The sequence below is a fragment of the Polypterus senegalus genome, chromosome 18, assembly GCF_016835505.1.
Source record: "Polypterus senegalus isolate Bchr_013 chromosome 18, ASM1683550v1, whole genome shotgun sequence".
NCBI lineage: Eukaryota > Metazoa > Chordata > Cladistia > Polypteriformes > Polypteridae > Polypterus > Polypterus senegalus.
The window spans coordinates 74,576,938-74,590,499 of NC_053171.1; the positions used below are offsets into that span (position 1 = coordinate 74,576,938).

The following is a 13,562-nucleotide window of genomic DNA, read 5'->3' on the forward strand; positions in this document are numbered from 1 at the left end:
TCACTGTTTTTGATACTCATTCATTGTTTCATCAGAGCGCTTGAAGAAGGAAGAGCAGATTCGCCAAGAAATGGAGAAGTCTCGGCGCAGGTTAGATGGAGAAACTAATGAGCTACAGGACCAGCTGGCAGAGTTAATGGCCGTTGTAGAGGAACACCGGGCTCAGTTGTCACGCAAGGAGGAGGAAATGAGTGGAGTCTTAGCTAGGTGATTTGACTCTCTTTGAATTTGTAAAGATTGTTATGAAAGAGGTCATCCTTATTCTGATTGACCCTTTATTGTCCTCTGTATGCAGAGTGGAGGAGGAAAGTTCTCGACGTGCGGAGGCTCTGCGTACCTTGAGAGAAGCACAGTCCCATAATGCTGAATTGCAGGAGGACTTAGAAACTGAGCGGGCAGCACGTGCAAAAGCAGAAAAACAAAAACGTGACCTGGGAGAGGAACTGGAAGCTTTGAGGACAGAGTTAGAAGATACACTGGACACCACAGCTGCACAGCAGGAGCTCAGGTATGTACATCTGTCTGTCCTCCAGATTGTTGTTTATTTGATGGCAGTGGCTTTCAACTCCTTTTTTCTGTCGCTAGATCAAAAAGGGAACAAGAGCTGGGTGAGCTGAAGCGTTCCTTAGAGGATGAATCTCGCTCACATGAGTCTCAAATCACAGATCTGAGGCAACGACATGCAGTGGCTATGGAAGGGGTGCTTGAGCAACTGGAGCAAGCCAGGAGAGTGAGTGAGATGCTCGGATATTTTACTGGGCCAAAAAATAATTACCTTTGGTTGTACATTATTTAATATGAGGATGGTATAATCAGTCTTGAGTAGTTATATTAGATCTGTCCATCCTAAATTAGGCCAAAAATTACTTTTTCTGATATTATCCTTTAAAACTGCTTGGGTTGCCCTTCTCTCAGATGAAGGCATCACTGGAGAAGACTAAGCAAATAATGGAAGGCGAAAGAGCTGAGCTCGCAGCTGAAGTGCAGGCATTACAGAGTGGCCGAGCAGAGAGCGAACACAAACGGAAAAAACTGGAGACTCAGTTACAGGAGGCACAGACTCGGCTTCTGGAGAGTGAGAGACTGAAGGCCGAGTTCGCAGAGAAGAATCAGAAAATACAGGTACAAAACAACCACATTTTGCAATTTCTGGCCTTATTTTATTCCTCCTAAAAGTGATGTCTTTTTCAGTGTATACAGTTTTAATGGTTAATTCTCAAATTTGTTTGAGAAATTGGGAGACTAGACACACATGTTCAGCGAATTACAGTTCCAGATCTACCGTGTTCTTTCATTTTCTGTTTCTTTTATAGACAGAACTGGATTCACTTTCTGCATCGCTTGGCTTCACAGAGTCCAAGTCAATCAAGTTAGCCAAGGATGTGAGCAGTTTGGAAACGCAGCTCCATGACTCTCAGGTGAGTCTTTTATAATTGATGTCAGTTTTCTTGCTGGGATCCATAACCCAACTCGGCAGTGCAAGTGTGGTGGGCTTCCTTGAATCATTCCGTCTATTTCAAGCCATGTGATACACTACTTTATGTAAAATGCACCCTCTTACCCAACTAAATTAAGACAGAACCCTTTATGAATATTGTTTAATTGGCTGAAAACCTTTTAATCGAGGCGATCAGCAAGGTTAGGGGATGTTGCAACAGTGTACAGATATGTTTTACATGTGGATCAACAGCAGGTAGTGACTCAGTGTCACAGTGAGGGACAGGAAGAAACAAAACCAACAAGTCTTAGGTTTAAAGTCATGTGCCTTAGCCACTACACCATGTTGCCTGCGACTTGAGGTCTTTGAAGTCGCAGTCAATTCATAACAAATTTACTGTAAGCCTTACTTCAGGAGTCCGCTGTTGATTTGATTCTAATCCTGTACAAGTGCCACCACATCCACACTCATACTAAGTGAGAGGGAACCAGAGTCTCAAGACAGACTACAGGGATAATATTTGACATTTGTCACAGGACACACCGTTCAGTCAACAAGTGAACCTGGGCTTTGTCTTGAAGTCTCCATGGCATACTTTTACTGATTAAATAAATAAAAGGTGCATAAGAAAAGTAGTGAAAATCAGTCTAGGAGTTGAACTCACAATTTAGATAAAGCTACATTTTGAGGTTTTTCTAGTAATATTATTTTTTGTATCCTTTCCCTACATATTAGGAATTACTTCAAGAAGAGACCCGCTTGAAACTGTCTCTCGGTGCCCGGGTTCGAGCCCTGGAAGAGGAGAGAGCTAGTCTTATTGAACGAGTAGAAGAGGAGGAGGAAGGAAAGAGGAACCTCAATCGGCAGATCCTCTCTTTACAGCAGCAGGTGAGTGCTTAACCTGATTGGCATCCTAATGCTTTCGGCCCTTGAACTTTCTGAATAGTAATTTAGACTTAGAAGAAGCTGTGCTTTTATTTCACAGTTAATTTTTGCCCATTTATTCATCCATGTTCTGAACCTGAAATCTCCAGTACTGGGTCACAGGAAACTAAAGGCTTCATCTGTTAAATTAAAGTGGAAGGCTGGACAGGATAGAACGCCATTCCATAATATGGCACACTTGCCACACACATCTGGGTCAGTTTAGTTTCCAAATTTATCACATACATCTTTGAAGTGTTGGGCACAGGTTTTTCTGGAGTGAACACTGAGGAAGTGTGCTAATTCCACACCAGTGGCATCCCAGGTGGGTACTGAACTCGTGTCAGGGCCTGTTGAGTGACTGTGTTTCCTCAGGATTAGAGAGTAAGTCTTAACTGCAAGATAACAAGCTCATCACTTGCTTCTTTCATCATTTTACACATGTAAATATGAAGCAGATATGGTCTATGCCAGAGGTGTTAAACTCAGTCCAGGTTGGACTTGGTGACATGAAACAGATGTTGAATCTTATAAATAGAATAAGCATAAAAATAAATAAAGGAGCAGCTTCTTCATTATCACCTTTCTGAACCTGCTTACTGCAAATTGTTTGTTGTTTTAAAAGCTGTTTAAAATTCACAGTATATTGTTTATTGTGAGAATGAATGTGCTATTGTGAAACAGAAATCTTGACATTGCAGTAAAAGTTTGTAAGTGTAACACTCAAGGTTATTTTAGACTTTGCAAAAGATTGGGAAAAACAGGGTGAAAAATCAAGCAAATAGTAGGTAATAGGTTCTTTATCTTATAAAAATTCAAAAGTACGCACAGAATTTTGTTTAAGCGTGTTCTATACTATTTCTGTGAACATTTTGTTATTTATACACAATTGTACTGTGTGGTTAAGTTCTACATCAGGCTCAGGTTGCTGACAAGCGACAGACAGTCCTTTCAGATTTCCTCATTGTCTAGTAGCTTGGGCTTGTTAAAAGTCAAATGATATATTAAAATAATTACGTTAATTCTAATTATCCTATAAAATTTATATTGGCGTATGAACTATACTCACTTTACAGAGGTGCTAAAACAAATAATTAAAAACACTGACAGTTATCTTCTATCTGAAAACAGATTTAGTTTTCACATTATCTTTATGAAAGAAATCAGCTGTAATTCTTTCCAGTGCTTTCAAAGTTCTATTAAAATTATCAATTTATAACTCCTAAAAAAGCACCAAGAGACTGGCAGTATTCTATTAGTAAGAGAAATCTTACATGCGATAAAAAGGCAAAACCAGTGGCCACTTCAGCCAAGAATAAGATGGCAGATTGTCCACAAATTAAAATATATTGCTTTATTTAAAAACAAAACACAAGACAGAGTGACAAAGGAAAATAAACCCTAAGGTACTCAAATGGGCCTGGCGATTACAGGCTTTTGTGTGGTCTGGCTGGTGAGGTGGGTTTACTGCTTCTTCATACCCCAAAACAACAAACTCCTTCTTCTCTCTACATTTCACACTGTGTCTCAGATCTCTTGTACCTTTGGCATCTTTTCCTCCCTGCTAGTGACTCTGAGCCTGAACTTCCTTTCCTGACTGTAGATTAATATTGACCCTGGCAAGGAACACTATTTAACTCCGTGGAATTATTTTCAGTGTTCACCGTTAGTTCTGTAGAAACAAGTGTTCTGTGGTAGCTGCTATTGTCCATGTACTTGTGAGCTCTGAAGTCTTAGGCTTGCAGTGTATCTTTGAGTAAGTCTGTGTGTACAGTAGTCTGTCTGTGGCAGAAATGCATTTGCGGCTGTCTGCTGAGCATTCACAGTTTTATGATTAAGAGCTCTTTAGCATGTCCAGTCCTCTCTTAGTAAATCTCCAAGAAAACAACAACACCATTTATTTCTGTAGCATGTTTTCATACAAATGATGCAGCTCAAAGTGCTTTATAAGATGAAGAAAGAAAAAAGAAAAGTATAAAAATAAGTTTAGGCAACACAAAAAATAAAATAAGGTCCAATGGCTAGAAGGACAGAAAAAACAAAAATAAAAAAAAGCTCCAGAGGGATGGAGAAAAAAAAACGAAATCTGCAGGGGTTCTGAGGCCAGGAGACCACCCAGCCCCTACTGGGCATTCTGCCTAACATCAATGACCTCATTCAGTCCTCATGGTTTACAGACTTCACGTAGAAGAATTTAATGATGATGGTCATGTGGACCTCTGGCCTTCAATCCAACAATGTAGGGGGCATTACGGTGGAGAAAACCGGAAAATGAACAGAAGAGAAAGTAGGGGTTAGTGCAGATTTTGGAGGCAAGAAATAAAAAAGATAATTAAATGCATATACAAAATATCAGGATTACACTAAAATGAAGCTATGAGAATGCCATGTTAAAATAATGAGATTTTAGCAGTTTTTTTTAAAGTGCTCCACCGTATTACCCTAGTGAATTTCTATTGGTATGCTATTCCAGATTTTAGGTGCATAATGGCACCACTTCTTTTATGTTTAGCTCTTAGAATTATAAGCAGACACTCATTTGAATATCTAAGGTTATTTAGAGTGATTTGGAGTGTAAGGTGAGAGGCATTCTAAAATATAAGATGGAGCGAGATTATTTAAGGCTTTGTAAAGCATAAGCAGGATTTTAAAGTCAATTCTAAATGGCACAGGTAACCAGTGTAGTGACATCAGGGCTGGTGTAATGTGCTCGGATTTTCTTTTCCTAGTTAAGATACTAGCAGCTGCATTCTTGCACTCGTTGCAATCGATTGATGTCTTTTTTGGGTGGTCCTGAGAGAAGCGTGTTAAAGTAATCTAGTCTACTGAAAGCAACAGCGTGAACTAATTTTTCAGCATCTTGCAAAGTCATAAGGGATCTAACTTTTGCTATATTTCTTAAGTGAAATAAATGCTGTCCTAGTAATCTGATTAATATGTGATTTAAAATTTAGGTCAGAGTCAATAATCACTACTAAATTCTTTACCTCTGTCTTGACTTTTCAGCCTAATGGATCAAGTTTATTTCTAATACCCTCATTATATCATTTTTGCTAATCACTAAGATTTCTGATTTCTCCTTATTTAGTTTTTCTGATGATAATGGTGGGATTTACTTAAGTATTGCTATTTACAATGACAGGGCACACCATTCCACGGCAGCCCATATTTTGCCATTATGACTCATAGTTTGACTATTCATCCACCAGTATGGATTTCAGGTCTCTGATAGGCCTTACACTTGTCCTGTACCACTCAGGTGCCATCTCAGCCATAGGCATTTCTCATACAGCCCGCTTGTGCATTTGTCTTTGATTAGAGCGCTACTTGCATTTTAACTGTCAATCATTCAACTATAATAATTTATTTTCCAGTAGGCAGAAAATGTCCTCACAGTGCTTAGAGTCATTTGTCTTTTGAAGTGAGCTCTTCTGGAGATATTTACTTTCTACTTCATTCTATGTCAGATATCTGAAATTCGTAAGAAGATGGAGGAGGATTCTGCTGCTTTTGAAGGTGGAGAGGAGTCCCGTCGGAAACTGGCCCGGGACCTAGAATCTGTGTCACAGCGCTTCAATGAGAAATGCCAGGCTCTAGACAAGCTTGAGCGTTCCCGAGCACGGTTCCTGCAGGAGATTGAAGATCTGAACCTGGCACTGGACCAGCAAAGGCAGAATACAGCCGCACTTGAGAAGAAGCAAAAGAAATTTGACCAGGTGAGGAAGTTAAATGCTTTGATCACTGGAATGGTGCTGTATAAATAAAATATATTATTACTGAAGTGACATGGAAAGAAAACCATGTTATGAAAAGATATCTAGCTACAGATTTAGGCTTTAATTCCTAGTTTTTTGCATTTCTGTTGTTCAGCTTCTTGCTGAAGAGAAAACTGTGTCAGCACGTTATGCCGAAGAGCGGGACCGGGCTGAGGCCGAGTGTCGGGAAAAAGAGACACGGGCACTGTCTCTAGCCCGCGCTCTAGAGGAGGTGCAGGAAAGTCGGGATGAGATGGAGAGAATGAACAAGCAGCTACGCTCTGAGATGGATCAGCTTGTGAGCTCCAAGGATGACGTTGGCAAAAATGTGAGTTTCTGTCCTTTGTTCATCTGTGTACCTCGCAGGCAAATAACACAACTATTATGTATAACAGTTATAAGATTGATTACCCTTACTACTGGAGCAGCCACTAAGGAGTCTTGATTAGCCAAGTAGCACAAACATTCATTTTATTTGTGTTATTTTTATTAATATATCAAGAGGTACTTCATTTTTTGTGATGTTGATTAAATGCAGGGTTTGCAGTAAAGGGAGCACTGGCCACTGCAGGCATTTTACTTTTTCCTACATTAATCCATGAATTGATTTCAATTTGTGTAACTGATGTATGCCACAATCAAGAACAGTTTTTCTTTTCTCTTCATTGAAGAGAACTGAAGTAGAAGTGCACTTTCTAAATGAATGACTAATGCCCCCTTTAACTGTGGCCATCTGTTTAGTATCCAGCAGCTCGGTGCAGACAGAACAGAACAGGTTGCCTTTACACTTGTAAATGTGCTAATGGCTGCTTAGGCATAATATATGTTGGTAATGCTAACAGAGACAATTTGCCTCTCGTAAAAGTCAAAAATCTGTAGTTTCTTTATGTATGTGAAGATGTTGTAAAGTGATAAAAAAAGTGAATCACTTAGAAGTTCTGAAACAGCTCTAATCTGGAAGATAAGTGCATGAAATATCAGATGCCAAATAATTATTGTGTTTAAAAAACTGAATGACATCAGGCCTCATGCCCTGCAAGATAACAGGCAGTACATATGCGTATTGTGGTGCTCATCTGTACTTAAGCCTTATTTTCTGACAAATCTGGTTGAAGAGGATCAAAATTATATAAGCAAGCTATAAAGAGAAGTAAGCCACTTTACTTATAGTGTTGCCAAGTTAAAAAATGTATTTTTTATTTTGCAATTATCAATTTGTTTTCAAGTAGCTTTCAAATAAAACTGAGTGCAGACGTACTCAATTAATGTAGCTTATATACTGCGCTTGGTGAGCCTCTACAGTAGACAAGTCCACTTCCGACATCTGATAATGTTTCTGTTGCACAGCTGATGCTTCTTAGAATATTTTCATCTGATCATGCACAGTATTTTGATGTCTGGTATTTTTGCACAGTGTGCAGAGACAGACTTCCTGTTTTAGGCACATTCGTATCATGTCTTTCACCTTCTTTGTAGCATGGTGGGCACTAGTCTGCCTTAACTACACGCTTGTAACATCAGAGGTGACAATAGCAGTGCTGCCTGTTGGCCAGGTCTAAGGTGTTGTCCTCACTGGGTTAATAGCTGGTATGACACTGTTTTTTTTCACCAGTCTAAATTCTTTGAAGTCCCATGAACAGAAAGGAACTGGTTACCAGAGCATAAGTGGCTCATTTTGTAATTAAACCTGGGGTTTTTTATTTGTATGTAGACATTGAAGCATTTTGATGCTTAGTAGGTAAGTCTTTAAATCGATGTCCAAAACCTGTTTGTGTTTTTGCACATTAGAGAAAGCAGAATGCAGAAATAAAAAAATAAAAAAAAGCTGCAGTAATTTTTAGGCTCTGTGTGATTTTCTGCCTCCATAAGTTTTTAGCACATGTATGTCACCTTGAAAATATGTCCATCTATCCATTTTATGAAAGCAGAATGTCATGAAAGAAAAGAACCTTGTCCTTTGAACTTCTTATGCTGATTGGTTTCACATTCAGGTTCACGAGCTTGAAAAGGCACGACGCGCATTAGAGCAACAGGTGTCAGAAATGAAAACCCAGCTGGAGGAGCTTGAGGATGAGCTGCAGGCAGCCGAAGATGGAAAATTACGCCTTGAGGTCAATATGCAGGCCCTGCGGGCACAATGTGAGCGAGAGCTGGCTGGCAAGGAGGAGAGTGGAGAAGAAAAGCGCCGAGCACTCATGAAGCAGGTGAATGGTGGGCCCAGATAAAAGGGCCAGTAAGACAAATGCTTGTTGAGCTTAGGAATCTTTCTGTGCCCAGTTTGCAATTTACATTCTATTTGTAAAGTGAAATGCTTCTATGTCTTACAGGCAATTTCTGATGAATAATTAACACAAGTTTACACCTTTGTTGGGGTGTTAGATGGGGCCTTAGGGCAGAGGACATGAAAAAGATAAATTTTATTTTACTGTGGGGTGACTGATAAATAATGTTAGTACCTCAAATTTAGAAAGCTTAGGTGTTTCAACTCTTTAACGATGCATTTTGTATCATAAAATTTGAATACAGGAGGCACGGTGGTGCAGTGGTAGCACTGCTGCCTCACAGTTAGGAGACCTGGGTTCACTCCCCGGGTTCTTCCCGGCATGGAGTTTGCATGTTCTCCCCATGTCTGTGTAGGTTTCCACCAGGTGTTCTGGTTTCCTTCCACCGTCCAAAGACATGTGGGTTAAGTGCATTGGTGATCCTAAATTGTCCCTAGTGTGTGGGTGTGTGTTCCCTGCGGTGGGCTGACACCCTGCCCAGGGATTTGCTCCTGCCTTGCGCCCTGTGTTGGCTGGGATTGGCTTCAGCAGACCCCCGTGACCCTGTGTTAGGATATAGCGGGTTGGACGGATGGATGGAAAATTTGAATACATCTCTTCATTTTCTGAACTAATTTTATTTAGTTTTTGGCCAGTGAAGTGGTAAAAAAAATGTAAAGATAAAATTTCTAATTTTAATTTTCTAAAGACTCATTTTTTCAGTTTCGATTCAATTTTTTAATGCTCTCGAAAAACAACAACAATTGTACTTTTATAGCACACTTTCATACAGAGAATGTAGCTCAAAGTGCTTTACAAGATGTCAAAGAAAGTTACAAGAATAGTAAAAACAAATAATATTAGGTGGGAATCTTAATACATAAGAAGGAAAAGTAAATAAATAGATTCATACGATTTTATAAAACATAGATATGTAATTAGTAGAAGACTTGCATGCTTATATACAACGTAATAATGTAAGTCTCTAAAGATGAGTCCAGTTATAAGGCCAGATGGCTGGGAGGACAAATAAAAGAAAAAAGCTCCAGTTAAGCTGGAGAAAAAAGCAAAATCTGCAGGGGATCCAGCGCCAAACGACTGCACAGACCCCACTGGGCATTCTACCTATCATGCATGTTCTTAAATCATTCCTCATTGTTTCTAAGCTTTGTGCTGTCGGTCTCAAGGACAGCTGAGGCACCTGCCTTCATTCCAGCATCACAGGTGGTTGCATAGTGCCACTCTCAGGTGGTGGTGGGGTAAAGCGCCAGCACAGAAGACCAAGTAAAGAAAGAAGTGAAAAGTACAGATTAGTAAAGACTGCAAATCCCAGAACAGTATGATAATTCTGTACCTATACAGTCTATTGAGAGTGCAACTAAAATGTCGCTTCTCGAAAGCCAAATTAAAAAAAATGCTTTTATGGCATTTTTTTTTTTTCAATGTTCCATATTATGGCCTGGCATATCTCTATTGATGAAGTATTCCAGATTTTTGGTGCATAACAGCAAAATGCCACTTTACCCCTTCTTTTAATCTTGGCTCTTGAAATTATAAACTGACCACCATTAGAACTGTTTTGCTTGTTTTCATATGAACTTGGTAAATCTTCAAACTTTATTTACTTGATGCTGCCACTTGTGAAGTGTTTCATTAATCCTTATCCCTTCATGGCCTTCTGCACTTGTCATCCTTTCTGTTCATTGTCAGGTTCGAGAGATGGAACTGGAATTAGAAGAGGAAAGAAAACAGCGTGCACAAGCTGTGTCTGGGAAAAAGAAGCTAGAAACTGACTTGCAGGAAATTGAGGCTCAAATAGAGGCTGCCAACCGTGGCAGAGATGAGGCAATAAAACAGCTAAAGAAACTCCAGGTAGGTCCAGGTTTTGTAAGGTCAGCTTTGTGTCTGTTTGAGGGTCCTTAAGCAACAGACTTAACACAGCGTTGTTGATGTGTTTACAGGCCCAGATGAAAGATGTGCTACGAGAACTGGATGAGGCAAAGCTATCACGTGATGAGATTGCTGCCCAGTCAAAGGAAAGTGAAAAGAGGCTTAAAAGCCTGGAAGCAGAGGTGCTGCAGCTCACTGAGGTGAAGTCTAAAGCTCAATAGCTATAAAAACAAATGTCAAAGTTAGAAAAACTATACTGTATTTTTGTTTTTTATATTGTATTTTACTTTACTGTGTTTGTGTATCATGAATGCAGTTCTCTTAAGTGACTAATTTTAAAGGAAGTTTGTGAAAGACAGCATATTATTGCTAAAAAGGAATACCGTAGATCCCGGAATATAAGCCGACTCGGTATATTAGCCGACCCCCTTCTCTACCTACTAAATTACATGTATTTGCCGATGACCGGTATTTAAGCTGACCCCCTTCTCCAAGCAAAATTTTCTAAATTTCCTTAAAAGTGTCCCTTCAGGTATATTTATCATGTTTATCGGCGAGAATTTGAGACTGCCAGCATTTTTGATGGAAACCAGGAAGTGATTGCGGAGAAGTTTGGTAAAATGAAACCTTTGTGTTAAAACTATATACGCAAATACGGTACATCGGCGGGTGGATTTCCAGAGACTCGTTATAAATTTGATTAACTTAAATACGCAATACAGTGGACCCTTGATTTACGAACTTAATTAGTTCGCGAAGGCTAACCCATAATGCGTTCCGAACCTCCCACTGCATCACTTACTTAACCTTTTCATAATAAAAAAAGGTTGAATAATGTGCATAATTTACCAAAACACCAATAATTTTTCTAATGTGTTAACCAAAAAGTTATAAAAAGTGCCTAGCCTACCAGAAGTATGCTAGATTAAGATAGGAGCATGGCAGCGCGCTTGGTCGCAGCGGCTCAGGGCTCTCCTTTTCAGTGCACTTTTTTGTTGTTTTTGTGCTTTTTTTTTTTTTCCTTGTTTGTGCACGATCGGTTCGGCGAATATCCGCTACACCCGTCAGAACCTTATAGACATCGGTGTCCAGAGCCAGACATCTGTTTCGAGTGTTTTTCATCACACACACAACATCCCAGACAACATAGCAAGACCAGCGGGCTCTCCATGGATTGTTGTCGGATCTAGGAGACGACACAGACGGAGGAGGGAAAGAAAGCAGAAGCGGGGCCGCAGATCTGGCGTTATGCTAAGGCTAAAAAAACAACCATACAAGCCCTATACAGAACTTTTTTTCTGCACTGAAGGAGCTGCTTTTAATCTCATTGTAGATGTGTATAGTGACAATAAAAGGCATTCTATTCTAGAAACAACAATTTCATACTGTACTCACCATTTAATTTGACATCTTTGGGCTGCAGGAAGGGAGGAGGAGGAGAATGAAACGGAAGGTGGTTATTGTTTAGAAGGAGCCTCCTTATGCAAATTTTTTCTTTGTAAAATTGTCAAGATGGTGGATTTTGACATGCTGTACATATTAGCGAGATCGGTCACATGAACAGCACTCTCATATTTCCACACAATTTCCATCTTCGTTTCAATTGTAATCGCTTTCTTTACCTTCTCTTCCTTCCTTAGAAATTATGTGTCTTGCTTGCATGGTCTTAATGAATTATATATATAGGTAAATCACTGCAATGACCAAAATTACATCCACAAACACATGTATCTGGGCACCGTCTGATGCTACTAACGCTCTCGGTTGTTTGTTTACAATCGCGCAAGCGGATACACGTGACCGCATCCGGTAAAAGCAAGATGTTGGTCATAAATCAAAACAAAATTTTTATTTGAAACTTCCCGATAATTTATTATAAATTTTATTAATAAAATCAACAACTAAAACACTTTTTTGAATAAATTCTTCATTTAATTTAAAGTACCGGCATGCAAAGTTACTTCTTCATCTGAAAGATGGCTCTCTGGTTTCGTCATTATTTACTTCCGTATTCATCGGCAAAACCGGCATTGCGCTGGAATTCTTGAATCTGAAACAATACTCGTTGTATAAACCGACCCCCAAACTCCAAGCCAAAAATTTAGGATGAAATTCTTGGCTTATATAACGGGATCTACGGTAATAGCTTTCACAAATATGTCATTGTCCGAGTGGGGTGGTCTTAACACTAGAATTACCAGAGCCTACGAAAAAACTCGTAATTCCGTCCCACCTTAAACTGCTTCTTAAATCCCTTCACACCTCTCCGCCAGCGCCCTTTGTCTTCTAAATGTGCTGATAAAGAGAAGTCGGCTATTCCATCCCCCACCAATTTAGAACGTGCACGAACTTCTCTCAGCTCATGCCTTGATTGAGTATCTGGGAGTGAAGTGGAGTTTTAGAGTGGAAATAATAGATCGTTGTTTGGAACACACGCATTTCATGTCTGTTCCGTTTCTACAGTAATCTGTGTCAACACATTGTTAAAACAGAAACTTTTTTATATTCTAGTAGTAGATGACAAAATGTAGGCATAAACTATATAATGTATGAAGCCTGAAGTCCAAATAGCAAAGAAACATTTTCACAAGAATAACACAATTGCACTTTTATTCAAACATATAACTGCAGAAACAAAAAGCCGCCTTAACATGCGACATTGACACCAGTTTACTGTAACTGACTCCGTGGTTCAATAGACTCAGCCCCCGCTTGGGAATCAAGGGTCGCGGTTCGATCCTGCCCCTCCGCTTTGAGAAGTAAACTGCTCTTAGTCTTACTGTTTTAGAATAAAAGCATACATTTGATTTCAGTCTGTAACAGCCGGTGCAATTTATGATCCTTGTAAAGGTTAGCTTTTTTTTATTCACTTTTCACTCTCTCAGTCGCGTTCAGAATCAATCCATACAACCCCATCTGACACGGCTGTTTTCACTAAAAGCGCTATAGCTCTGCAGTGTACCACGATGCATACTAACGCAATCCCCCCACCCCCCCCGGTTCTGACACACAAACGCTGGCGAAGCTGCCTTCTTCGTATCTCACCGTCACTTGCTTTTCAGTTTTATTGAGTGTTCCTGCCAGTCCCCGCATGTTGCTGTATGCTTTTTCTTTGTACTCCAGGACATGCAGAGGAAAGAATGGTAAAGACCAGTAACTTCGGCGCTATATGCAATCATCAGACACTCCCCATCTGCCCGTGTCGCTCAAACACAGGAACATATATTGGTGTAAAAGTATAACAAAAGTGCACTTTTATTCAAGTGCACTTTTTCCATCACCTTTTCCTGTAAG

At 39.7% G+C, this 13,562-nt stretch overlaps 1 protein-coding gene across 10 annotated transcripts in view; it reads left to right on the forward strand.

Moving 5' to 3' along the window:
* The window catches only part of myh14 (myosin, heavy chain 14, non-muscle), a 160,553-nt gene that overhangs the window by 114,574 nt on the left and 32,417 nt on the right, over positions 1-13,562 (forward strand). For all 10 annotated transcript variants that reach the window (XM_039741035.1, XM_039741031.1, XM_039741038.1 and 7 more), the window contains 11 exons: positions 36-207; positions 296-508; positions 586-730; positions 916-1,122; positions 1,314-1,418; positions 2,174-2,326; positions 5,830-6,078; positions 6,233-6,445; positions 8,109-8,321; positions 10,089-10,250; positions 10,340-10,468. In XM_039741035.1, the coding sequence (XP_039596969.1) occupies positions 36-207; positions 296-508; positions 586-730; positions 916-1,122; positions 1,314-1,418; positions 2,174-2,326; positions 5,830-6,078; positions 6,233-6,445; positions 8,109-8,321; positions 10,089-10,250; positions 10,340-10,468 (1,961 nt within the window). The remainder of the gene's footprint in view (positions 1-35; positions 208-295; positions 509-585; positions 731-915; positions 1,123-1,313; positions 1,419-2,173; positions 2,327-5,829; positions 6,079-6,232; positions 6,446-8,108; positions 8,322-10,088; positions 10,251-10,339; positions 10,469-13,562) is intronic.